At 37.1% G+C, this 24700-nt stretch overlaps 1 protein-coding gene across 3 annotated transcripts in view; it reads right to left on the bottom strand.

The window, feature by feature from the left end:
- Positions 1 to 5380: 5380 nt before the first annotated feature.
- Positions 5381 to 24700, bottom strand: part of PUS10 (pseudouridine synthase 10) — a 65412-nt gene continuing 46092 nt past the window's right edge. For all 3 annotated transcript variants that reach the window (XM_058551159.1, XM_058551160.1, XM_058551161.1), the window contains exons 10-18: positions 23622 to 23707; positions 22178 to 22303; positions 17149 to 17205; positions 16207 to 16283; positions 16058 to 16113; positions 14882 to 14999; positions 11004 to 11146; positions 8488 to 8587; positions 5381 to 6151 (exon numbers count right to left, since the gene is read on the bottom strand). In XM_058551159.1, coding sequence (XP_058407142.1) covers positions 6113 to 6151; positions 8488 to 8587; positions 11004 to 11146; positions 14882 to 14999; positions 16058 to 16113; positions 16207 to 16283; positions 17149 to 17205; positions 22178 to 22303; positions 23622 to 23707 — 802 coding nt within the window. In that variant the 3' untranslated portion in view covers positions 5381 to 6112. The remainder of the gene's footprint in view (positions 6152 to 8487; positions 8588 to 11003; positions 11147 to 14881; positions 15000 to 16057; positions 16114 to 16206; positions 16284 to 17148; positions 17206 to 22177; positions 22304 to 23621; positions 23708 to 24700) is intronic.

Raw genomic sequence — 24700 nt, 5'->3', positions numbered from 1 at the left:
GGAATTGATGATCCAGGCTGCCTAGTAACACCAAATAATTTCTTATATCTTAAATTGATTTATTGAGAGATTAGAGAAATTACCATGTGGTGTTAAAGAGCATGGAGAAATGGAATGAATAGGGAGTTTTTAGTCAGAACATCTGGGTTTGAATCTTAAGCTCTGCCACTTAAAAGTTATGTAATTAGCAAATCACACCTTCTATGGGCGTATCTCTTCAGATATAAAATGCAGATATTACCCAGCCTACCTTATATTAAATAAAATAATGCATACAAACACTGTAAATTGTATAGTGCTAATCTAATATTGTTAATAAATCAGCGTCTGTATATATCCTGTGGCCTTGATTAATCTCTAATCCAAACATTCCTTCCAGTTGTCTAATACATAGCAAAGTGAGAAAAATCACTATGGATTACATTCTTTAAGATCCCTGAGATGGTTTTGTCTTGAGAGTGGCCAGCTGTTCCATCTGAAGGACCGTCATTTGACCTTATTCTTTCCAGAATCATTTCTGATTGTATAGCAAAGATAAGGGCAATTAATGACTTCCAATTCTGAAATTCTGCGACTCTTAATTTCTTTGCCAAAGTTGACTATGAGTTGGGATTAGTATGACTGTCTTCCTAAAAGGGAGTCTCCTTATGGCTAATGAAGTTGCCGCTGAAAGATTTCCCATCTGTTTTCTTCTCAGAGGTTGGGTATGAAAGGCGTAAAATTAGGATGCTTTTTGCATCACATATGATAGAAAATTCCATGCTATTTAACGTTATCAGTCCAGGAGTGGGTAACATGAGTAGATGAGATGAAATCTCAAAAGTAATCATGTGTGTAACTTTTTTTCAAAAGCGTAGACCAAACAAAGAAAAAAACCCCGTCATGTCCCCACTACTACCCTCATTAATAAACAAAATACGGATATAATTTTTAAACAATTATTTTTTCTAAACATTTTTCTATTTATTCTAAATGTCTATGGCTTTAGGAAAAAATATCACATGCTAATAATTATCTATTTAAAGGGGGTAGAATTTATCATACTCTGATATTCTTATCACTTGTTTCCACAACTTCAGTTTACTATTGGACTTTCAAAATTTCAAAAATTTAAAGAATTACAAAAAAATTCATTCAACACCTATGTGTGAACAGTAATACACAATAATTAGTACAAAATGGTGCTTCAACAAATCGAGTTTTCTGGGATAGCAGTAGGTAAATAAAAGTTTTGGTAAAAGTATCAAACTTGATCTTGCCTATTTTTCTTCTAAACTTTTATTTAATCAAAACATTATAGCTTTGCATAAAATATAGTGAGAAATAGATAAAATTGGAGTATTTTGGGATTCATTTGTGGAATTCAATCTCAGGAGACTTCATTGGTGACACACTTGGTTTTATTGAGTAATTAGCTGAAAATGTTGGTCACTGGTGCACAGTTCAGGTAGCTTTAAGATGAGATGGAAAGGAGAAAACAATGAAGTTTTTGGGTAATGGACGTTCTTAAATGCGCTGTTCAGACCAGATGAACCCTTCAGAGATGACTTCTGTTTTAAAAGAACACACTTAAAAATACCACTGACTATGATGAATCCAGATCCCTGCAGAATGGCACTATCCTATTTTTTTTTTACTGTTTTAAGTATTTTCATATGCTTCTTAATACTATAATGAATTTGGAAGGACTGAAGACAGTAATTTTTAAAAGTTCTCAGGTACCATTCAGTTATTTAATTGCTAAGTGTGACGTCAACATGCAATCATTTTTAAAATGTCAAAATGCCTTTTATTGTACATAATATTTTATTACCTTTGTAATATCTTTGTATACAGTGATTTTTTTTCTTGGTAATATAATAAATGGAAAAAATTCTAAAACTCTTACTAAAATTTTGTTGCTATTTAAGAATATCAATGAGGTTTTCTTCATATTTATAGCATCTTCCTTATAGGGAAAGGAAGATGTTTGCTTAGAAACATTAGGCATTTTTATGGAATACTATAGCTGAATATACTTGCATATGTAAAGGTCCTTTGAAATGTAAATAAATTTTGTAGAGCACTGAAATGTCTTTCTAAAAGATTTTCATTTTCTACCTTCCTGACTTATTTCCAGCCTGTCTCCCTTCCTGAATAATTCAGGACAAAAGTTATTAGCTTATTTTGAGCAAGGTGTACAAGTAGTAGGTATTGCCACAGGGGGTGAAGGTAGTGGCCCATTGTGGGATTACAGTGTGGAACTGAGGAGAACATGTGAGGATAGTAGGGAGGAGGGGCATCTCGGTGATCTGGAATAAGGATGCAGCAATAGGAGATTGGTTATTTATGAAGGGGACTGATCTATTAAGTAAATATATTAAGGCTAATGTGAGCCAGTTTTCTCACTGTTAGAGGAAAGGAATTACAAATATAGAAAGGGAGAAAACTAGAATAAGGTTGGAATTGGAAGTACTGGTATAAACTCATAGTTTTCAATATATGTAGATAAAGAAATACATAGATGTAATTGTGTGTGTCTGCGTGCATGTGTGTCCTCGCACGTGCCATGAGAGAACTTGGGAGCAGCAGTGCCACAATAGCAATGAGCACACCTACTGCTCAGATCTTGGGTTTCTAAATATCATTCTCCACTAAAAGGAACCAGTTCTTCCTAGAGAAATGGCCCATTCCAGGACTGGTGCAGATGAAATACAAGATGGTCCTGGAGTGTCTTTTTGTATTAGAAAAGTGGGAACATGCTCCAAGAATGATGGGGACCTGTCAAAAGGACACAGGAGCTAGCCTGAAGGGGCACGCACTGGCCAAATGAACACTTAAAAATCAAAATAAATGTTAGTAACAAATTATAACCCATTGAAGAAAATAGAAAGCCACGAATCCACAAGAAGGGAAAGTTCTACTTTTCAGTGGAATGCCAACCTATAAATGTAAAAGGAATGATGGAATTAGAAAATCAGTATTTGACTGTCATTGTAATAATTGAGTCAGATGAAAATCTTCAATGAATGCTAAAACAAGTGAGTTAAAGTTTGATAGTTTCTCTAAAAGACACATATTAATTAAAAGGAAAAAAGAGTAACAAAGTGGAGAAACTTGGCAGACACTACCTTCATTAACTGATCAAAGCCCAATCATCAGTACTGCACAAATCAAAATTGTGACACCTGATAAGATACAAGAAGATAAAAATCTCTTCTGTGGTATTCTTGCCAGAAATGTACAACCTGAATCTAATAATAAGGAAACATCAGGCAAACCCAAACTGAGGAGCCATCTACAAAATAACTGGCCTGAAATCTTCAAAAATGTTAAAGTAATGCAAGTCAAGGAAAGATGAACTGTTTGATTGGTGGAAACTAGAGACATAACGACTAAATGCAAAATGTGATCCCTTGACTGTGAAGGACATTGTTGGGATAACTGGTGAAACTTGAGTGGGGTCTTTGGATTAGATAATAGCAGTATCAGTGTTAATTTCCTGATTTTGATAGTTGCATTGTGGTGAAGTAGAAGAATGTCCTTGTTTGTAGAAACTACACACTAATGTATTTGGGGTGATGGGGCATTGTTGGCTCAATAGTGCAGGGAAAAAAGTTCTTTGTACTTTTCTTGCAACTTTCCTGTAAGTTCGAAATTATTTTAAAATGAAAAAATTAAATTAAAAATAGGATCATAAAAGTAATACTTTCAATAAAAAAGGGTACTATTTTTAAAAGTCTTACATCAAAGTTCATTTTTTTATGTGGACTTAAAAATCAAAGAATGAAGCTCCAAAAGAAAAGATCTGCCTAAGTAAGATGTTTTTCTCTTTGGAAATGGAACTTTAACTTCTAAATTTATTTCACATAATTTGCAAATGTAACCAGTTATCTTACCTGGGAAAATTTTCATTTTACCAAGTTTATTTGTTTATCTATGTTTACTTTTCCAGGTATTCAGAGTTGACATTTTTCCTAAGCTAACCTACAGACTATATTTGGGACAGAGAGATACTAAGAAGTACCAAGGGCCCTTTCTCTTAAGTGTTATTTAAAAGGCTTTTAATTTAAACAAATCTATAAGAGGAGATCACAAAACTAATTTAAAAATATTTTTAGGGCCGGCCCCGTGGCTTAGTGGTTAAGTGCGCCAGCTCTGCTGCTGGTGGCCCGGGTTCAGATCCCGGGCGTGCACCGACGCACCACTTCTCCGACCATGCAGAGGCCGCATCCCACATGCAGCAACTAGAAGGATGTGCAGCTATGACATACAACTATCTACTCGGGCTTTGGGGGAAAAATCAATCAATAAATAAAAATTTAAAAAAATATATATTTTTATATAGACAAAAGTGAAACTATAGTACTCTCATTACTTAATGTTCCCAGTTCTGCATAAAAAACAAAGACCTACATTAATTTTTAACAACCTTTATCTCATAACTATATGAATATTTGGAATAAGTAAAGTATTTACAGCTAATGTTTACTCTCTGCTTGAAATTTTGTATAATCTCAGGAATAGAAATTTAAGAAATAGAAGTTTTCTAATTTAAGTTTGCTATATAAGGAGGTTCTTAATTCTTCCATTTTGCAAATCCACTGAATTCAACCCTAAGCCAAAAAGAAACATGCAAAAGACTATCTCCCAAATTATATACATCTCTTTTGTAGCAAAATTTCCCCAGAAACTGAGAAACATTCACGCACAGGTTCTTACCTTTTTTATCAAAAGTTTATTTCTATTATCCCTTTCTCATTTTCTGGTATTGAAAATAGTCAAAAAATTATTTGCTATTATTCACATATGAAACTTCATGTCATTTTCCTGATTTCTGCAGTGAATAATACATCTTAATATCTATGAACTATATTTAATGTAGAGATGGGAAACTGAGTAATCCAATACTATCCAAGTCACATGTGTTCTAAAATAAGCTCAGTTGAATCAGGGTGATGTAAATTACACTTAAAACTGAATTGTAATGAGTCTTGTGTCCGAAACTTGTAATGACCCATCCGTTTTCTTTAGGTTTTGCCTGTTTAATGATTTTCTTCTTCATAGTACCAACTGATGATTCACTGATGAACAAATGGTAATCATATGAGATGAAATATACTTGGGCTATATTTTGGTAAACTCCTTGATTTGGTATGTAAATTCCAAAAGTCAATTTTCATGGTTATGTGCATTTATTTTATTTTATTTATTTATTTTTGTGTGTGTGAGGAAGATCAGCCCTGAGCTAACACCCGTGCTAATCCTCCTCTTTTATGCTGAGGAAGACTGGCTCTGAGCTAACATCTATTGCCAATCCTCCTGCTTTTTGGTTTTCTTTCCCCCCAAAGCCACAGTAGATAGTTGCATGTCATAGTTGCACATCCTTCTAATTGCTTACCTTTGTTTAGCAATCTCAACTTTTCAAAATCTTATCCCTGGGAATCAAGTTATTAAAGGCACTTGTGTCCTCTTATTTAAAAGATTTATGAAAGTCTCTTACCTCAATTCCTAAGGTTTCACTTTCCCTCCCAGGAAATGTATTAACAATTTTAGATTGTCAAAATAGTAACTTGAAGTCGTTAAGATTTGTGACAAATCACACCAAAAGTACTTCTGTTGGAAATAGCTTGCTTGAAGCCTACTGGGAAAAATACTAATGATGTCAGATTTGCATTTGATATCTTAGAATTTTATAGGATACTATGCTGCATAAATTTAGATATAACTTGTATCAACATCCTTTTAAAAATTCAGAACATAATTTTAAAGGCGGTATGTCTCTTATGAAAGGAAATTTTGCTGAAAGAAATTACAGCTCAGATTATCAAAGAATGTATTCTGTTTGTGTACCTCTCTAAATGAAAGAATTAAGAGAACGGTTTCATTATTCATAGTTTGGCTTGTGGGGGTCGGGGAGGGAATGAGAAAAATCATAAGACATCCTTAGAACAATTTAACACATATATAGATCTTGAGATGTTACAACAGATTAAAAAATATATAGATCAACATGATCCAAATGGTTTCTTCGACACCGTTATGGTGAGTAAACAGCCATTTTACAGTGTTTGCTGAATGGGTGTCCACATCATGCCAGGAAAACTCTACTCTTTGTTTCCAAATTTGAAAGCTAGTCATCCAGAGCAGGGGGCCAGTCAACATCTACAGACTAGAAGGAGGGAAACAAGTCATTAAAACATTACTGTTCTAGTAAGTATTTGCTGGTAATGCTGTATACATTTCATAGTTTTAATACAGTGCAACAGAAGAAAGTGCATTTGAAGAAAAGAGCCATTGAATACCACAATTTAACACTAAAATCCATTCTAGGACTTGGGGTTCTTGGGCCCAAGGCCTGTTCCTGAATTTATTGAGTATTTGGCTACTCAGCCACTTATTAACTGTGTCTTTTGACTGATAGAAGACTAGAGTACATTTAAATTTTTTAAATGTTATTTATGGGTAAAGTAGCAAACCAATTCAGGTGGCAACACCAACTTTCCCTCAGAAGTTTCAGCAACTTTTATTACTCTGATCATTTTCATTTTCCCATCTTGCACTTACCAAATATTCAAGTAGTTTATAAACTTATAGCCTTGCTTGTAAGTTAGCAACTAAATGTGAAAGAAATGAATATGAAAGATCACCTGGAACTAGAAAAGGATTAAGGATCTTTGCCTATCCCTTAAGCAGAATTTTTGTTTCTTTCAAAATTGAATTTATCGACCTCTACTTACCCTGGTTTCTTCTAGAAAAAACTTTGATCTTCAAGTCATAATGAAATTATAATAGCAGACTATTTTGTCTCCACATAAACAATCAAGTTAGAATATGAAATCACATCTTGTCTTAACTACCCTAGAGGGCCGAATTTAGGAGAAAGTTTTTTTTAATCTACTGTACCTGTGTTGTTTTTTGAGACTTAAAAGTTTAAAACCTGAAAGGATTTACTAAAAATGGTTTTTTTGTGTGTGTGAGGAAGATCAGCCCTGAGCTAACATCCATGCCAATCCTCTTTTTGCTGAAGAAGACCAGCCCTGAGCTAACATCCGTGCCCATCTTCCTCCACTTTATGTGGGACGCCGCCACAGCACAGCCTGACAAGCGGTGCGTTGGTGCGTGCCTGGGATCTGAACTCGGGCCGCCAGCAGCGGAGCACGAACACTTAACCGCTACGCCACAGGGCCGGCCCCTAAAAATGATTTTTAAATTAATCTATGAGTCACTTCACATACTAGATTCAGAAAAATTTTATTAGAAAAGCCCAAATAACTTGCCGGGGGGGTGGGTGTGGGGGTGTGTGTATGTGTCTTTTACAAATCCCAAGAAAATATTTTGGTTCTGTTTCAGAATATAGCTGTATACCAGACACCCATATATAAGCTAATGGGTGGTTTTTCAAGCCTGAAAACCAAATGTTATTGATCACAATCTTGTGTGTGTTGAGGGCTGGGGTTCAGAAAGCTCCACAGGCGACTCTAATGGACAATGCAGGCTGAGAAACACTGGCTTGTGGATCCTTGACACTCCTAAGCTATTCCAAGAATTAAGGTCAAAGATGAATGCAGTTGGGATTTTCGTTAACAGGTTGTCTTCCTCAAAATGATAGTCTCACTGAGGAGGCTCCTTGCAACCTTGAAGGTGCTATCAACTGGCTGTACTGCAGGAGCCGTGTAAGATCTAATCTGAAAGCACTCAAGAGAATTGCTGGTAAGGTCATAATGCTCCAGCGATCATTTGATTATCATAGCTGTTTTCACACTGGGTAACTATAACCACTTCTTTTTATAACTGATATTATTCCCAAGTGCAAAATGCTAGCCTTTCCTAAATTTTTGTTGTTGCGGGTGGGGGAGGAGGGACTCTATTCCTAATCAGATATTCGTCAAGGAGCACAACTTGTGACTCAACACTTACTGATGCTCAAATGAGGAAAATGTTTATGGAGAATTGCCTGAAAGATCCATTCTATCCATTTTTCTAATTACTTAAGAATTTAACCTTGTTTCAATTCAGACTATAAGAGCAGAGAATTTGGTTTACATCATAGGGGTCCCTTATAGAACTGCTTTTATTAATTACCGTTGGCTCATCCCATTTTCTACCCCTGTCCTGAATATATGTTTCTGAGTAGGCTGCCTTAAATTCTTTATAAAACAAGATAGGAATGGGGATGAACTCTCTGAAGTCCATAGGACATATGAAGGACACTTACAACTTCATTTCCTTGCTTGGTTTAAGGGTTTAGATCTCATGCCATATGTAAAGCACAGTTAATAAATTCCCTGTATATTTTCAAGGATCATAAATGAGACCTTGTATTTTTTTTTAAAGAAATAAAAATTCTGAAGATCTTCCTTCCCTGCAATATAACGCTTCTGTGAGATTTTGACCATTTTCAAATACCTATTAAGGTAAGTAGTACTATTTGGCTTAATGCCAAAAAAGCATAACCTTGGCTGAATTCAGTGTGTAAATGGGCATTTCCCCAATAAAATAGTTTACCTCAACATCCAGCTCAAGAATGTCTGCAGTCACATTCATCAGAGAGCCAATGTTTGGCTTGGTTCTCCCAAAGTCTCCATGTACAAACTCTTTAATGTAGCTGGGGTTTGTTTAAGGAACAAATAAAGATAGCTATGCAGTACCAATTGTTTGGTGAGATTTGATAGGTGAAAGGGAAATGACAAACAAAAGCAGAAATGTTACAAAAGAGAAGTTATTTCTCAGCTGTGACTTGTGATGTGTCCTAGAAAATAAGCTATGGCAAACTGGTTCCTACCAGCCTGGCAGCCAACATCAGGACCTGGGACCTGTGTTTACGTTAAATTTACCAAGAGTCATGACTTTCTTTTTTCTTTAGCTCATCTCTAGGTGCCAGGGTTTGGGTATGGATCTTTAAAATTAGCTGTAGTTCAAGGCTAAAAAAAAAACCTCACCTTTTTTTTTTTTTTGCCACAACTTCCATTTTGTCATCTTTCTGGTCCCATTTTTCAATAACAGCCCCTGACATCTGCCAGATAGTAGGTTTCCACTGGGTCACACACAGAGTGACCTCAATGATGGCTTTCCTTGTAACATGACCTGGTGACACAATGGCAGTAGGATGGGAGGGACAATGAGAATATTAATTTAGTCTTGATGAAGGCCCTTCAATAAGATTATCAAAGAACCTAAGTTCTAGTTGTTTGCTAACATGGTTAGCAAGAGAACTAAGTTAATTCTTTTTTTTTTTTAAAGGGGCAACTTTGTATTTCCTTCACAGGTCTTCAGACTTTGAAGTCAATGACTAATCCTAGAATTAGTTATTAATAAGATTATGTTAACATTCCTTACATAGAACTCTACTACAGCCTTGACAATATTTCTCTGAAAATATTTCACCAGCATTCAGTAAAAACTCATTCAGCATTATGTTGTGTTCTACAAACCAGCACTTAGTATAAATTTTTAATATACCTTGACTAGGAAAAATAAGTTTATTTTCAGATGATAAATAAAAAATTAACACCATAATGTGCTGATATTTATTCACTCTACTTTCACTAAATGTTTGGCTCAAGTATAAGACATGTAATTATCTAGTAACTGTCTTCTTTGCTAAACTCATAATTACTCAACAATTGTCATTCTTTTTCTCTCACTTTCTTTAAAGAATGCTATTTCTGAATAGCTATAATGAAGGGAGATGACCAAAAAGCCCCAGGATAACCAGTCAAAAGGTCCAGAATGGTTCTTATTCATAGCCAGAGAGACAAGGTGTAAGTCAAATGAAGTAGTTCAGTATACTGAGCAATATATGTGAAAAATTCATATACTTCTGTGTATAACCACATGGTATCTAAGCCTTAGCAAATAGTCTTTCTTGGCTAATGCCTTAAGTACATGTACAAGGCTGGTTCTACAAATATTTTAATGAGATTGAAAAGACATTAGCTTATACAAAAAACCACTGCATTTTCCCCTAGCACACCAAAACTAAAGCTGAGATTAGGTAAAGAATTTTTTTTTTTAATCTGTGATTTCTTTGAAAATCCATTTACATTTCATATACAATAGGCATATGTGCTCCAAACAACAAAGATACAAAGATCTGCCCACTGCAGTCTAACTAGATCATCCCTTGATCCAAACTGCAAAAATTTAGGAGATTTTAGGAGTAAATTTTAACCTATACCTGTTTCAGCTGGGTAAATCCCAGTCACTTCTGGGGTGAGGTAGGGGAGGAAGAGGGGGAGAGGAGGGTGGTGAGGAAGGAGAGGCAGACTAATTATAGCAATATGGTGAGAATAAAACTTGACATTTTTTTCCTTATATCCATAATATATCATTAGTTTTATACTAGTTAGAAGGCATTTTATCCTTCATGCTATTAGATCACAAAATAATATAAAACCAGGAAACAAATAAACAAAAACTAGGAGCCTGTGAAAAGTAAACCAAAGCTAAGACTACGGCAGCTCTGTGACGTATTTTAACCAGCAACTCAGACATGATGAAAACCACACAAGGCAGGGTAGGTTATGAACAAGTGATCAGCCTTGGACTAGTCTCCTGTTCTGGGCCAGTGGCCAAATAAAGTGAAGATCAATATGTAAAGTAGGGCCACTCCCATCTACTCTCAGTGTTTCATCATCTGGGACAAATGCTCGAAATGCTGAAAGGACCCAAATTGGTCATGAATATGTGACTGGCCAAATGTGTAAAGATGGCAAATGAATCAATTAAAAGAGTTTCCTGAGTACCTACTATGTGCTCAGCATTGTGTGAGACACTGTAAATACTTTAAAATTCTCGTTGAACTGGCTGCTGCCTCATGGTTTAAAATATCATTTTGAAAAACACAAATTTAATGGGAAAAAACACCCCAAACATCAACAACAACAACAAAAATGGATTCTTCTCCAACCTAATCATTCCCCTACCCCCCCTAGATCAAGTTGAACTATTTTCTAGGGCAGCATGAACTCTTCCAATAGGGTTCAGGTTAGATTATTGCTATGCAGAAGGTGAAAGGATACGTTCCAGCTTGAGTCTTCAGATAGAGGCGGAAATGATGCTCATCCACATAGCTCGTCTCCATGGAGTGAATGATGCGAGTTCTCACAGCCAGGGGTCTCCGGTGAAGGACTCGTAGAGGTGTTTTCTGGTCAATCTTTAAGTCCTAGAGGAGGATATGATATAGAACCATGGAGTCAGCTTTACTGCCCAGTGAAGGCTATCTTAACACCTCCTTTGTCAACAATGGCTCACCACAGATGTTTTCTTTAGAGGACCCCGTCTATCCGTGTCAGGGTAGAAACTAACTAAAACTATAATAAATTGTATCACCTAAGGTTCAAACTCTGTGAGACTTCTCATAACCTAGTCCATGATTACTCATTTTCTGGGCCCCAGTATGCCATAAAAAAAGGCTTTGAAGTAAATGATCCCCAAGCTCTCTTTTGCTCTAATATTTAACAAACTGATTAGGACTCTGGTGTTCTATCCTGCCCTTTACTTTACCAGAGTTCTTCTAGAAGACATGTTCTTACCTTTTTTTTCCCTAACCCAAGAGAGTGACCCAACAGTGGGGATTTCAGGCTGAGATGAGAAATGACTCTTTGTAGAAGGCAGGACATCAGCATCACTTGTGTGTATGGATAGTGTGCATGTTTCAGGGAGAAACATACATACACTTATTTACAGGGTTATTTATTTGGTTATACGAAAGGATATATCTGGAAAATTAACAGTTATATCAATGTTTAGGATAGTGTTTCAATATAACAATTACAAATAAGTTTGTACAATAAACCAGGCCCTCTCAATATTTGTTAGCCCAGTTCAAGTTACTTGACAATAATAATACTGCATGACTTTTTACAGTTCAGATTTTTTAGGGACACAGGCTTGTTTTTCGCACAATTAGAGATTTCCTTTTATGTCACAAGATGTAAAATAAGAAATAGAGGTTAATATTGTAAAAGGCCAACTAATTCCAACTTTTAAAAATAGATATTGGGCATAACCAGAAATGTAGGTTCCTAAGAACTCTGAATCCTCTGCAACTTCTTGTTGGAACAACTCCTTCCTAATTTACATGATTAGTGAGCGCCCGAAGCCATGCTAAGGAGAGGTTTCTGTCTGGGCTTCCCTCTATCAAGTTCTCCACTAACAAAGAAAGAGCAAGTTCTGACAAAGACTACACTTGAAATGGTGTGACTGCTTTTATCAGAGCAGTGAGTCAATGGTCCTTCCTAAATCATAGGTTTTATGATTCTGTCATTGATTTTAGAAGCACTTTGTTCTGATGAGATAAGCTGTCTCCACAAGGTTGACATTTCTCTGGCCAAAAAGACCATAAAAAGGATAAGGCTGAACTATTAAGGAATCTGTAAAGATATGGCCTCCACTATAGAGTACAGAAACAGGTGGCCCTTAAATGAGTGACTGAGGAGTGCTCTTCTCCTGTTTCCTTTACCTCCAGTCACTCCCAGGACTCTGACCCATGAGCTAGTCAATGGAAGCACCAACTGAGCTACTAGCCCCACCACTGCTTCCAACGTAACACTTGGATCACTTATGTGTCTTTTTTGGCCTCCTTGTTCTTAGCAGACAAAAGGAAACCACTTCATTTACTCTCACGTTGCCCTCTGCTATTCCCATACTGCTGAATTTTCAGAAACACATCTAAACACACACAAATGATTTTTTTCCCTTAGAAGTAGGTTGCCCTTCAAAAAGAGGAGACAAGTAGTAAATCTGAAGTGACTTTTTCTCAGAATAGGGCAGTAACTCAGTTTTTACATTTTTTATGCCAACAGGAATATTTGAAAACTGTTTTAACCCTAACACTTAAAAAAATTATTAGAGGTCACCTAGCCTCATGAGTCCACTTGGACTGTGGACAATTAAAATAGACTCTTTCAATACTCAGTCTGTACCTATAAAAATCATCTTTCAGCATTATTTCTGAATTAGCTCTATGGCTCCCCCCAAACTGTGAATCTATTCTTTAAATGAGTTTATTTTCCCCACAGCATTCTGAATGACTTGTACACATGTGAAGGAATAGAGCTTTAGAAATTTGTTTTGCAATCAAAAAGATATCTATCTATAGTATAGATAATAGAGTCAAAGCCAAAGGGCCTTAGATATAGAATCACAGAACCTGAGAACTGGAGGGCCCACTGGGAATGATCTAGTCCATCCCCTCATTTTATAGATGACCTTCTCTAAGCAGGTGAATGACTTGTATGTTTTCACTAAAACACTCATACTATAAACATTATTCTGCACTTCACTTTTTTTCTCATAATGTCATGGGTGTTCCTACAAGTCATAGATGTAGACCTAACTCTATCTTTTTTTCCAACATTTTTAGGCATATTTACACACAATAACATAAATGGGATCACATGCTGTTTTAGTTTTTTTAATAGCTATGTAATATTCCAACTTATTCTACCATTTCCTTATTGAAGGATATTCACTTTTTTTCCAGTTTTGTTGTTGTCGTTGACTTTGCCACTTTGAACAAAGTCAATAAACATCCTTGTGCACGAATTCTTATGCACTGGAGTTTCATTTCTACAGGACAGATTGCCAGCAGCGGAAGTGCTAGGTAGAAGACCAGTGTATTTTTAATTTTACAGTCATTGCCACACTGTTTTCCAAAAAGGCTGAAACATTTTACAGTTCTATTGACAATGTATGCAACTAGCCTACTCCTCCACTCTAACCAATAGGTGTTATTAGTTTGAGGGGAATAAAGTGATGTCTCATTGTTACTTCAATCTGGAGGTGGAACATCTTTTCAAATGATTCTTGGCCATTTGGAGTTGCTCTTTTTTCAGCTGCCTGTTCATATCCTTTGTCCATTTTTCTCTACTGGGTGTTTGTATTTTTCGTAAGTATAAATCCTATTTATGGAATTTTTGACCATACAATTTGTTTTCTACATAGTCATATGTATGTGTGTGTGTGTTTAAGTCACAATGTAACAATCCTCTATATACTCTTAGAACTTGTTTTTTTCCCATTAGCATTTATCAGGAACATTTTCCTTTGTCAATAAATATTCATCTACCACATAATTTCTAACAGCTGGCTAGTAATAGTCCATCACACAAATAAACCATAAGATAAAACCAGGCCCCTCTAGTAGGTCATCTAGATTATTACAAAATATTGCCCATTTAAACAATGTTGTGATAACTATATATATCTTCGTGCCCATTTATGCTCATTCTTTGCATTTGAAAGTAAATTATCTTTACAGGAAGAGGTGGGGGCAAGTGGGAAGAAATATGCAAATGAACAGGCAGATCCTCTACAGTGACATGCTCACGTGAAGGAAAACCTAGCATATGCCAAAATATTTGTGCTCTACATATATTATCCTGTTTTGTTTACTTATAATATATTTTATTTATGTACTTAATCTGAGCATCAATTCTATTAGATAAATTCTATTTTATATTTCCTTTTTACAGATGGCCAAATATAATAATAGCATTGCTGAGTATTTTCTATGTGCCAGATACTGTTCTAAGTGCTTCATATGACTAAACTCATTTAATTCTTCTAACAAACTTTAGAAATGAAGAAATTAAAGCATAAAGAGGCTAACAAATTTGTCCAAAGTCACACAACTAAGAAATGCAGATCCAGGATTTGCACCCAGGCAATCTGTCCTTAGAGTCAGGTTCTTAGTAACTAGCAACACTGCCTCTCAGATGGGTTAGAGGAATTGCCCAATCATTCAACTAGTACGTGGTAAAGCTGGAATTTGAAACCAGGTCTCACAGGCCCCAAAGCTCATGCTCTATGACTTGCAGGTAATAAACTAGAAGACAAAGGACTCTTTTACAGGCAGTAGGAAAATAAAATTAAAAGAATTAGAGCACTTAACTACCTTTATGTCATTTAGGAATTCAATGTCTTTCTTCTGTATTGCTTCATTTGTCCATATTAAGGCACTATAGGTCTTGGTCTTTTCTTCTTCACCTTCTTTCATGTGTCCTATTGCCTCTCTAAACAAAAGTAATAAAAGAAAGTTTGTCTGAATATATGCAACACAAGCCTTGCCCCAAAATTCCTTTTCTTTAAAAACAGCTTTATTAAGGTATAATTTACATACAATTCCCCTGTTTTTTTAACTGTACAATTCAGTGATTTTTAATATGTTTATGTAGAGTTGTGCAGCTATCACAATTTAATTTTAGAATACTTTCATCACCCCCCCAAAAAAAAACTCCATACCTATTCTCAGTCACTTCCCATTCGCTATTTCCCCCAGCCCTTGGCAACCACTAATTGACTTTCTGTCTCTATAGATTTCCCTACTCCGAACACTTCACATAAAATGGAATCATACAATATTTGGTGTTTGGTGTCTGGCTTCTTTCACTTCATAATGTTTCAAGGTTCATCCATGTTGCAGCATGTATCAGTACTTCATTCCTTTTTATTACTGAGTAACATTCTATTGTATGGATATACTACATTTTGTTTATCCATGGACATTTGTGTTGTTTCTACTTTTTTGCTATTATGAATAATGCTATTATGAACATGCATGTAGAAGTCTTTGTATGGATGTACATTTTCATTTCTCTTGGGTGTATATCTAGAGGTGGAACTCCTGAGTGATACAGTGACTCTATGTTTAACCTTTTGAGAACCTGCCAAATTGTTTGCCAAAGTGGCTGCACTTACAATCCCAGCAGCAACGTATGAGGGTACCAATTTCTCCACATCCTGGCCAACACTTGTTATTTTCCGTCTTTTTAATTATAGCCATTCTAGTGAGTGTGAAGTGGGATCTCATTGTGGTTTTGATTTGCATTTCCCTAATGACTAATGATTTGAGCATTTTTTCATGTATTTATTGGTTATTCATATATCCTCAGAGAAATGTCCATTTAATCATTTCATTTTTTTTTTCATTTCCCCATTTTTAATTGGGTTGTTTTCTTATTATTGAGTTGTAAGAGTTCTTTATATATTCTGGATACAATTCCCTTATCAGATATATGATCTACAACCAAAAGTTCCCTTTTCAAATCATCTCCAGTGAGTCTACCCTTACCTTGTGACAAGCTGCAAGTCACGGACTTGGATTTTGTTAGATGAGTTATTAATTTTCTGTAGTAGTAGAAAAAGAAAAACAATTAGCAACTCTAGTTCAGCTACAGAGTTGCAGAAACGTGACGATTTCCATGTCATGAAGTGGTTTACCTGCTGAAGTTCCTTAATTTCTTGTGAAGTGAAATGTACTCTATGAGGATTCACCAGCTCAATTGCAAAGGGCCTTCCTGGCAGCACACACCCCGTCATGAAACAGAAACGTGTTGATGGAGTTAACATTTGGGCTAATGCAAGAGGGTTAGGAGGTGTGAAAAAACGAGTTGAGCTCTAGAGGACTGAAAGTTTAGTGACATGACTACATCTGGGGGAGGGAATGTGTGAAAACAATCAAGGGGCTTTTGGGGGGCTGCTACACCCCAGTATGGGCAATATGTGAAAATGACTGCTTTCCCAAGGTACATGAACAAGCCTGTGTTAATTACAAAATAAAATCCAAACAACTGGTAATTGATCTGGTTACACTAACGTAACATCACATGCAACAATGCCCAGGTATACCAAGTTGCAATCCATCCTCCTAGCCTAATCCATTAGTGAAATGGAAAAACTGTGATTCCATGAGAGGAAGGGACTATAAATCTCAAATAGCTCAGGATTAACTCTCATCATCTTTCTTGTAATGCAACAATGTAAAATGAGAGAAATAAAGGCTAAGCAAGCAGAATCACTTTTTAAATGAAGATGTGCATTTTGAAAACTGTAGTGGTAGTACTACTGGAATGTCATTAAGTGGAACAATTAATAATCAACCTTTTGGACAAAATAAGGCACTTCCTTGTTAATGCACATAAAAGTCCCTTATAACCTACAGGTATGCAATAAAGATGGCCTCTGAAGAAATGATTCCTGTTAAAACACAATCGTATAATTTATAAAGGTAGCTCCATAATCCACAAAGCTTCCTCACTTGGAGAAGCTCTGAGATCTTCTGCCCACTTTAGTTTTGACTAAGTGACTACAGTAAACCTGCTGTCTGAAAAGGGCGATAATCTGAAAGTTAGTTCTAGTCAAGTGATGCTGTTTCAATCTTACCATTTCCTAATGTTCTCACATCTACATCTTCTCTTCCAGAGGATGAAAAATTAAAACCTTTGGAAAGCAGATAAAGAAAAAAAATCAGAGACATAATAGCCCTAAGACTCTCATTCCCACCCTTTGGTAGAAACCCAATTTGTCTTGAACAATCTACAGGATAATCCCAAGAGATAGTCATCATTCCACCTCTAATCCCAATCTCTCTAAAAATAGCAATGATAATAAATACCATTTATTGAGCACTTATTATATGTCAGGTGCTGAACTAAAAATTTTGCATACATTATTTCATTTAATCCTTCTTATAACTTTATGAGGTAGATATTAAATAAAAGAACACCAAGTTTCTGAAAGGTTAAGTACTTTTTGTAAGGCCACACAATTAAATGGCAGAGGTAGGTGTTTCTGATATCAAAGCCAGACCTTAACTATCATCCCACACCTCCACCCCATGGGAAGGCCAAAGGCAGAGCACTGTTTGGAGGAAGGCCCCACCACCACCCTGACCACAAGCTTATGGTGAAAAATCTATCTTCTTTTTTCTTTTCCCTAAAACAAAACAAAGCAAAAACATTTATTTGAGAATTAAATTCTCTGAAGGAAGAGAAGGGAAAAAAATTTTGACTCTAAAAGCAAATTCTTTGCATAAGCAAACCTAAGCTGGGACCACGACAAAACTAGTACATTCTAAGATAGATGGGTCATCACAGACTAAAAGCTGCAAATGTTGGAATGGGAAAATGGTTAAACAAAAAGGGGGGGGGGGCCGGCCCCGTGGCTTAGTGGTTGAGTGCGCGCGCTCCGCTGCTGGCGGCCCGAACCCGGGCCGCACTGACGCGCCGCTTCTCCGGCCATGCTGGGGCCGCTTCCCACATACAGCGGCTGGAGGGATGTGCAGCTATGACATGCAGCTATCTACTGGGGCTTTGGGGGAAAATAAATAAATAAATAATTAAAAGTATATTATTATTAAAAAAATAAATAAAAATAAATAAAAAAGGGGGGGGATGGAGAGGGATTATATGACAACTTTCTTAGATACAGAACTGACCAATGATTGCACCATCATCACCAGCAAACATTACCATGAGCAGGCATTATTCTAAATGCTTCATCTATGTTAATACTATGAGGTAGGTACTATCATTGTCCCCATTTTATTTATAAGGAAGGTGGGACAGAGACAGGATAAGTAACTTGTTTAAGATCACATCATTGGTAACCGGTAGGGTCAGGATTTGAGCCAGGCAGTCTGGCTCCAGAGTCTCTTGACCACTGTCTATACTGCACCACCACAAAGACAGCCAGGAGAGCTCAGACTTGTGCCCCCAGGGACTAGCAAGACCAGTCTTCTTGGACCAGGGATGGGAAAGGCTGGGATGTTTTGGGCACCCTGGTCAGTCATTAGAGTGGTAAAGTTTAAGGTCCCTGAATGCAGAGGTTGAAGGCTAGAACTCAGGCTCACACTCTGATTTATTCATTCAGGAACAAACACCTACAAGGGTGTATGTACAAGGCACTGTGCTAGATGCAAGGGAGCCAAAGGCAAACAAGATGGACATAGTCCTTATCCTCACAGAGTTTACTGTTTGTGGAGGAATATGGACTATAATATAGTGGGTAGGGCTAGGACAAAAAAAGTACAGGAACATTCCTGCACTAGGAGCACAACTGCAATATGAGCTATGAGGTTTGTACTTATTCTTCAATAGTCCAGCTACTTTGGAGAGCACAAGATGAGGAAGAACAAGATTGTGGGGAAGAACAGATGAGAAAGGTGGAAGGGAAGGAGAGAGTATACCATTTTGATCGCCATTTTTCTCCCAGGAAACATTCTATATGCAAAGGTCCCATGTAGATTTTAGAAAAAGGAAGGCCAAAAGGCTTGAAAAGTCCTATGAAAACTACACTAAAGATTAGCCCTCCTTTCTAGGATGTTTAGCCTTCTTTCACCTTTAAGAAATCCCTTTAGCAAGACAAGGCCAACACTTGTTGGAAAGATAGGCTCCGAGCTGTTGTCTGTCACACTCTGCCAGTGTGAGGTGGCCTCCTCTCTTCTCCACAGCCCCAAAGCTGTGGGTCTCACAGAAAGGAGCAACCCAGGGCTGGTTAGGTAAGGGCTAGATATCCAAGGTAGGCCTAGAATCAAGCTGTTAGTTAGGCTCAGAACTCTGGGTAACCTGTGCCGCGTTAACACCTGAGGACATGGCCAAGCCATGAGGGGCACAAGGTCAGACTCTTCTCCAGGTGGAGAATGTAGGCCAGGCAGAAAGTAGGATTCTGTGGACCATTAAGTCCCAAAGAATCCTCCATTCGATGTTTACACTCCATTGTTAAGTTGCTAATAAACCCACAAGCAACATCAGTAGCTTCCAGTCAGAGTCAATACTCAAGAGTAGTGCTAACTAGGGATGGATAGCTAAATGGAGAGTTCAAAATGGCATCTAGGAAGCTGAAAGATACTGACTCCTTGGGGCTGTGGTTTGCCTTTGCCCACCTCCATCTCCGAACCAGCCATAATGTCAGGGAACCGGGGGATACACAGTAACTGAGCCATAACCTGCGACTGATGGGGGAGGAGGGAAGGAACAGGACACAAAGAGATAGGTCTACTGGCAATTGCTAAATCAGACCAGAAATCTCAAATTCATAAATTAGCCCATAAAACTTCCCACAATTCCAGCCTATCAACAATAAAGAGGTGCAGACAGTTAGTCTCCTTTTTTTTTTTTTTTTTTTTTTTCTTTTTTGAAAGCTAGGCTCTTGAGAAGTCCAGAGAAACATTAAATCCAGACTGAGGGGAAAGGGATATTTATTATATCTTTTAGAAAAAATGTCTCAAACTTGACCCTACATTGAGAAATACTTTGGGGAGCAAATTTCAAAGCTTTATTCATGTGTAAACATGAATAATAGTTGACAAAAACAGAAAAGGAGCCACAGGCTTAAGTATTAGGAAATACGTGTTTAAAATTTAGTTGAGTTTTCTAAGCTCACATCATGCCTTACTTTATCCCCTTGATCCTGTGAGTTCCTTGAGCCTTCTACTCAAAGGAAAGGTGAACGATCAGGAACTACAAGCTAGTCTACAGTGGCCCTCATACCCAAGGGCAGACAGACAATGGGTCTGAAAGATGGGCAGACGCAAGATGAGGAAGGCCTCAGAATATCCAGTTAAGTAGTTTGGACTTTATCCTGTAGCTAGTCATTGACGAGTTTTAGGGGAAAATTTCTTAGACATATCGATTTTGAGAGTGTATCAAAGTTTATTACTCATTAACTAGGGAATTAGCAAGTAGATAATATGACGCGCCAGTTTGAAGTGACTGAGAAACAAGTTTGTATCTCCCACGTAGGGGAAGGAAGCTTTACATAAGTAGCGAGGCTGCTTCATGCAATACTGATTTATTTTCATAGAGCGGTAAAATGTAGAGGTACAACAGTCAGAACCATCTTCCCAGAGTTGTCAGATGTGAACCATAGAAATAACAAGTAATATACCTGAGAAGCAGAGGATTAGTAAAATGATGCCATTAATCAGGCATTTTGAACAAGGTTTTACCCCCCGACAAGAAGCCAGTTAGCACAGAGGCCCATAGGTCAGCTTTTTCTCAAGCACCTCTCAATAAATTTCCTTAGCACATAATTACAGATGCTAAACACACAGTTTGCTTTATTTTCAGTTTTGGGACAATTTTTTCCCCCTCAAATGGAAAATGACAACAAACAACCTTCAGAAAGATTTCAAGGGGGAAACATAACAGCTTTTTCAGAGCCCCCTGCAGCCCTATTGGTAATGGTGGCTTCCTTGGGACCCAAATAATCAGAACTGAAAGTTTCTTGACTCTTACAGAAAGGTAGTAAGGTGGCCCCAAAAAAGGGCTTAAAAGAGACTTTTTGTGCTAAAGCCTTTATTTTCACTTCTTCACAACTTGGATAAGTCTGAGGAGATGACCAGTGTGTAAATATTAAATTAAGTAGTTAAAAGCTCATGGCAATCGCCCAGAGTCTTTACTGCTAAGATTTTGGAAAATATTAGGTTGCTAGGCTACTTTCTTCTCCATTCAGTAACTAATTCTTAAAGACCCTTAAAAAAGGGCCCACCTACCTGATAGGCAACAAATTATAAGAGGGATGTGGTCTGAAGTGCTTCTCTTTCCTCTTGACAAGCAGAGCTGGAAGGGACACCCATATTTCATTTCCATCATCTGCTTGTCATTCCTAATGTAGGCTAGTCTTAACGTTTTTCAGAGAGAAAGATGGATGCCTAGCTGGTCCCTCCAAAAAGGTGGTCTAATTATGCTAGGAGATCCATTCCAAAGAGCGATATGCATACTCACTGCCTACAGGTTTTCCCTGAGGTACAAGGTGATTTCCTACGCTTGAAATCTTAGTCCCTTTCCTCTAGTCTAATCCTAGGTGAAATCATAGGCTTTATGCTGACTTTGACTTGACAGGCCTATTGAGACAAAGAAAACATAAACCCGACAGGATCTGACCCATCCCACAAACCTGGGCTCATTAATACCCAGAAAATTAAAATACAACACAACTGCCATTAAGTCTTTGTAAAATGGTAGCTGTTGATGTATTTTATCTAGGCCTGAACTTTATCCCAGGACATTTGAGCAGTTAAGACAGAAGCCAGGCATCTGCCAGTGATTATTCTTGAACAAGCACTGGACATGCAAGTTGTGTTTTAATTTATTCATAGTCCCAAAAAGAGGCTGAGATGTCCCAAGGTCAGAGCTTAAGTGCACTCATTTAAAGTAGTTTCAATTGTTTTGAATTTGCCCAGGAAAGAGCAGTCATCTTGAGAGAGGAAAGAAATCCTTGGGCACCTTGGCTCAAATCCAGCCCAGGTCAGAGCAGCTCAGGACATGGCAATCCCTGTTCATGGGAAGCTGCCAGGTAAGGGGCCCAGACTTGGTGGTGATTTACAAAATATAAAAATCTTTCCTATCACCTCCAATAAATCCATTCATGAATGACAATGAAGTTAAAATATGAATATTACAACACTTACTCTCTGCTTTGAATACTGTTAAAAGATGATCTGAAATTAATTCTTCCACTGAAGATTCCAGCTTCCTTTCTCCATCAATTATCCAAGGAGTTTGTGGGAGATTCCTGGAGTATTTATTATATCTCCCTGCCAAAGAAATATAATGTAGCTTGGATGGAATGGTGTGATTTTAACACAATAGGATAAAAAGAAAAGCAACAACTATTTTTTTTTATTGATGTCATAATAGTTTATAACTGTGAACTTTTAGTTGTACATTACTGTTTGTCAGTCACCATATAAATGTGTCCCCTCACACCTTGTGCCCACCCCCCAACCCCCTTCCCCCTGGTAACCACCAAACTGTTCTCTCTATCCACGTGTTGGTTTATCTTCCACATATGAGTGAAATCATGCGGTGTTTGTCTTTCTCTGTCTGGCTTATTTCGCTTAACATAATACCCTCCAGGTCCATCCATGTTGCAATAACTATTTTTTGAGTGCCAACATCCTAAGTGCTATGACATAAAACAAGGCTCAGACTTCAACTAACTTACAATCTAATTGGGGGAGCCAGCACATAGACATAGATAATTAAATGAAAAGATTTAAGGTAACAATAGATGAGATGGCTAAAGACATGATATGAATCATCAAATGAGTTCTAAAGAAATGCTCGATATATTTATTAATCTGGTTGGCTGACTGAACAAGTTAAATATTACGGAACATACCAAGGATCAGTTTTTTAAAAACAGCAACCATTGCTTTTATGCCTGATTGATAATACTTTCGATGTAATAGTCATTGGTGATAATATATTCCAAAGAGTTCAAAAGCAGGAAATTTTGAAGTTTTTGTAATTAAAAAAAAAAAAAAACCCTAACAGAATATGACTCATTGCTTTATGAATAAAGCAACACTAAGGCAGGTAGCTTTCATTACCCCAGGGCAGGGTATTATAGTCAAGACTAAAGAACAATTTCATGTCAGCTATTAGTATGAAACAGCTATAGCTTTCAAAACAAAAACTGTCTGCTAGCTTACCTCTTAGGAAAGTCAATGCAACAATATTGTTTTTTTAAGGCAGAAGCCAAGTGTTTAGTCATTTTGCAGACAATAAAATTATTTTTTCAAATTTGCTTTCATGTTATAAAACATCCTCTCCACAGCTATTTCTCCTGACCAGTTTCGAGTCTCTACATCTATCCATATTTCCACTTGGCCGTCTCTGATGAAAACTATTAAACCCTAGGAAGCGTCATTTCCCTTGGGCGTGACCTCAGTGTTTCTTAAGAATGCCTATAGAACCTAAAATAAGCTTGGCTGTCAGTTCTAGTTCTCCAAAGAGTTAACTAATCAGAACCTAATAACAATAAGAAGGAAACAGAGGGGGAGTCAGTTGAGTTTTTCAGAAAGGAGAGTAAGCTGACAGTGTAAGTGTATTCTAGACTAAAGATTTTACCAGCCACAAAAACAGCACCATGAGCACACTCAATTTCAAGAACAGTGCATACAGCCTTTGGTGAGTTTGGAGGACAAGGAAACTGCCTGTAAAACAAAATAAGTGTTACAGCTACTATTTTCCAGACATGATATTGAACCATATAACTACCATGCATCAGCATTGTCTGAGACACATACAGCCTGAGTCTCTTAAAGACGAAGCCTCTCCCTAACTTTAAGTTCCGGGGCCATAAGGGTCTTTTAGGCCTCTGTACCACTTGTAATACATAAGAGTGGCATTAAGTAAATCAGGGCTCTGCTACTCCTTTCACTCTCAGGAAGCCTCATGTTCCCAGATGATAATTTCCACCAGCCTTGAAATTTGGGAGAAAAATTCATACATAGGGAGTAGAAGCCTCTCCAAGTTCTTTAGCCATTTTGCTATCCATGAACACTTGCTGCTGGCTTACCAAATCCTCAATCGTTTGGGTAAAGCTGATGTGCAGTGAGAGACTGGTCACGTGAGTAAGTCTCACCTGTGGGAAGGGTACTCCACCATTTTTCTCTCTTTTTCCTTCTCATTCCAACTGTGACCTTGGGAATCAGACTACAGAGCCAGAAAAAGTAGAATGTGGCAGGCTCTGCCCTGTTAACTAAAAAACTTCAATCCAAATGGGGACAGACAGGGAAGAGCGATGTATGGCTTTATTCTCTGTCCACTATGTGGGAACTTCCAAAACCATGGACTGGAGTCTACCTATAAATGACTAGATGTGGACTTAATCTCAAAATCATGGCTTGAAAATTTCATATAGTTTCCCAAGATGTCTTAACAAGGAAATCACTTAGAAACTCAGGAACTATTGCTTGTAGAAGAGTAACTGTTTTTACTTTCTAAAATTTAATAAAAATTTTTCCATTCTGAGACTTGATTTTAGTCAGTAAAACATACAAAACCTTCCTCATAACTTCATTGTTTGAAATTTATTCAAGGATATTCTAAAGGATAACTATGATAACATTTTATTAAATAAAATGAACACACTGAGAATTAAAATATAAGGTTCACTGTAATTTAGCATATTTTAACAAGTGAGG

This window comes from Diceros bicornis, chromosome 12, assembly GCF_020826845.1.
Source record: "Diceros bicornis minor isolate mBicDic1 chromosome 12, mDicBic1.mat.cur, whole genome shotgun sequence".
NCBI classification, from domain to species: Eukaryota; Metazoa; Chordata; class Mammalia; order Perissodactyla; family Rhinocerotidae; genus Diceros; species Diceros bicornis.
The sequence above is the reverse complement of the archived record's forward strand: the minus strand, read 5'-3'. Positions and strand labels throughout refer to the sequence as shown.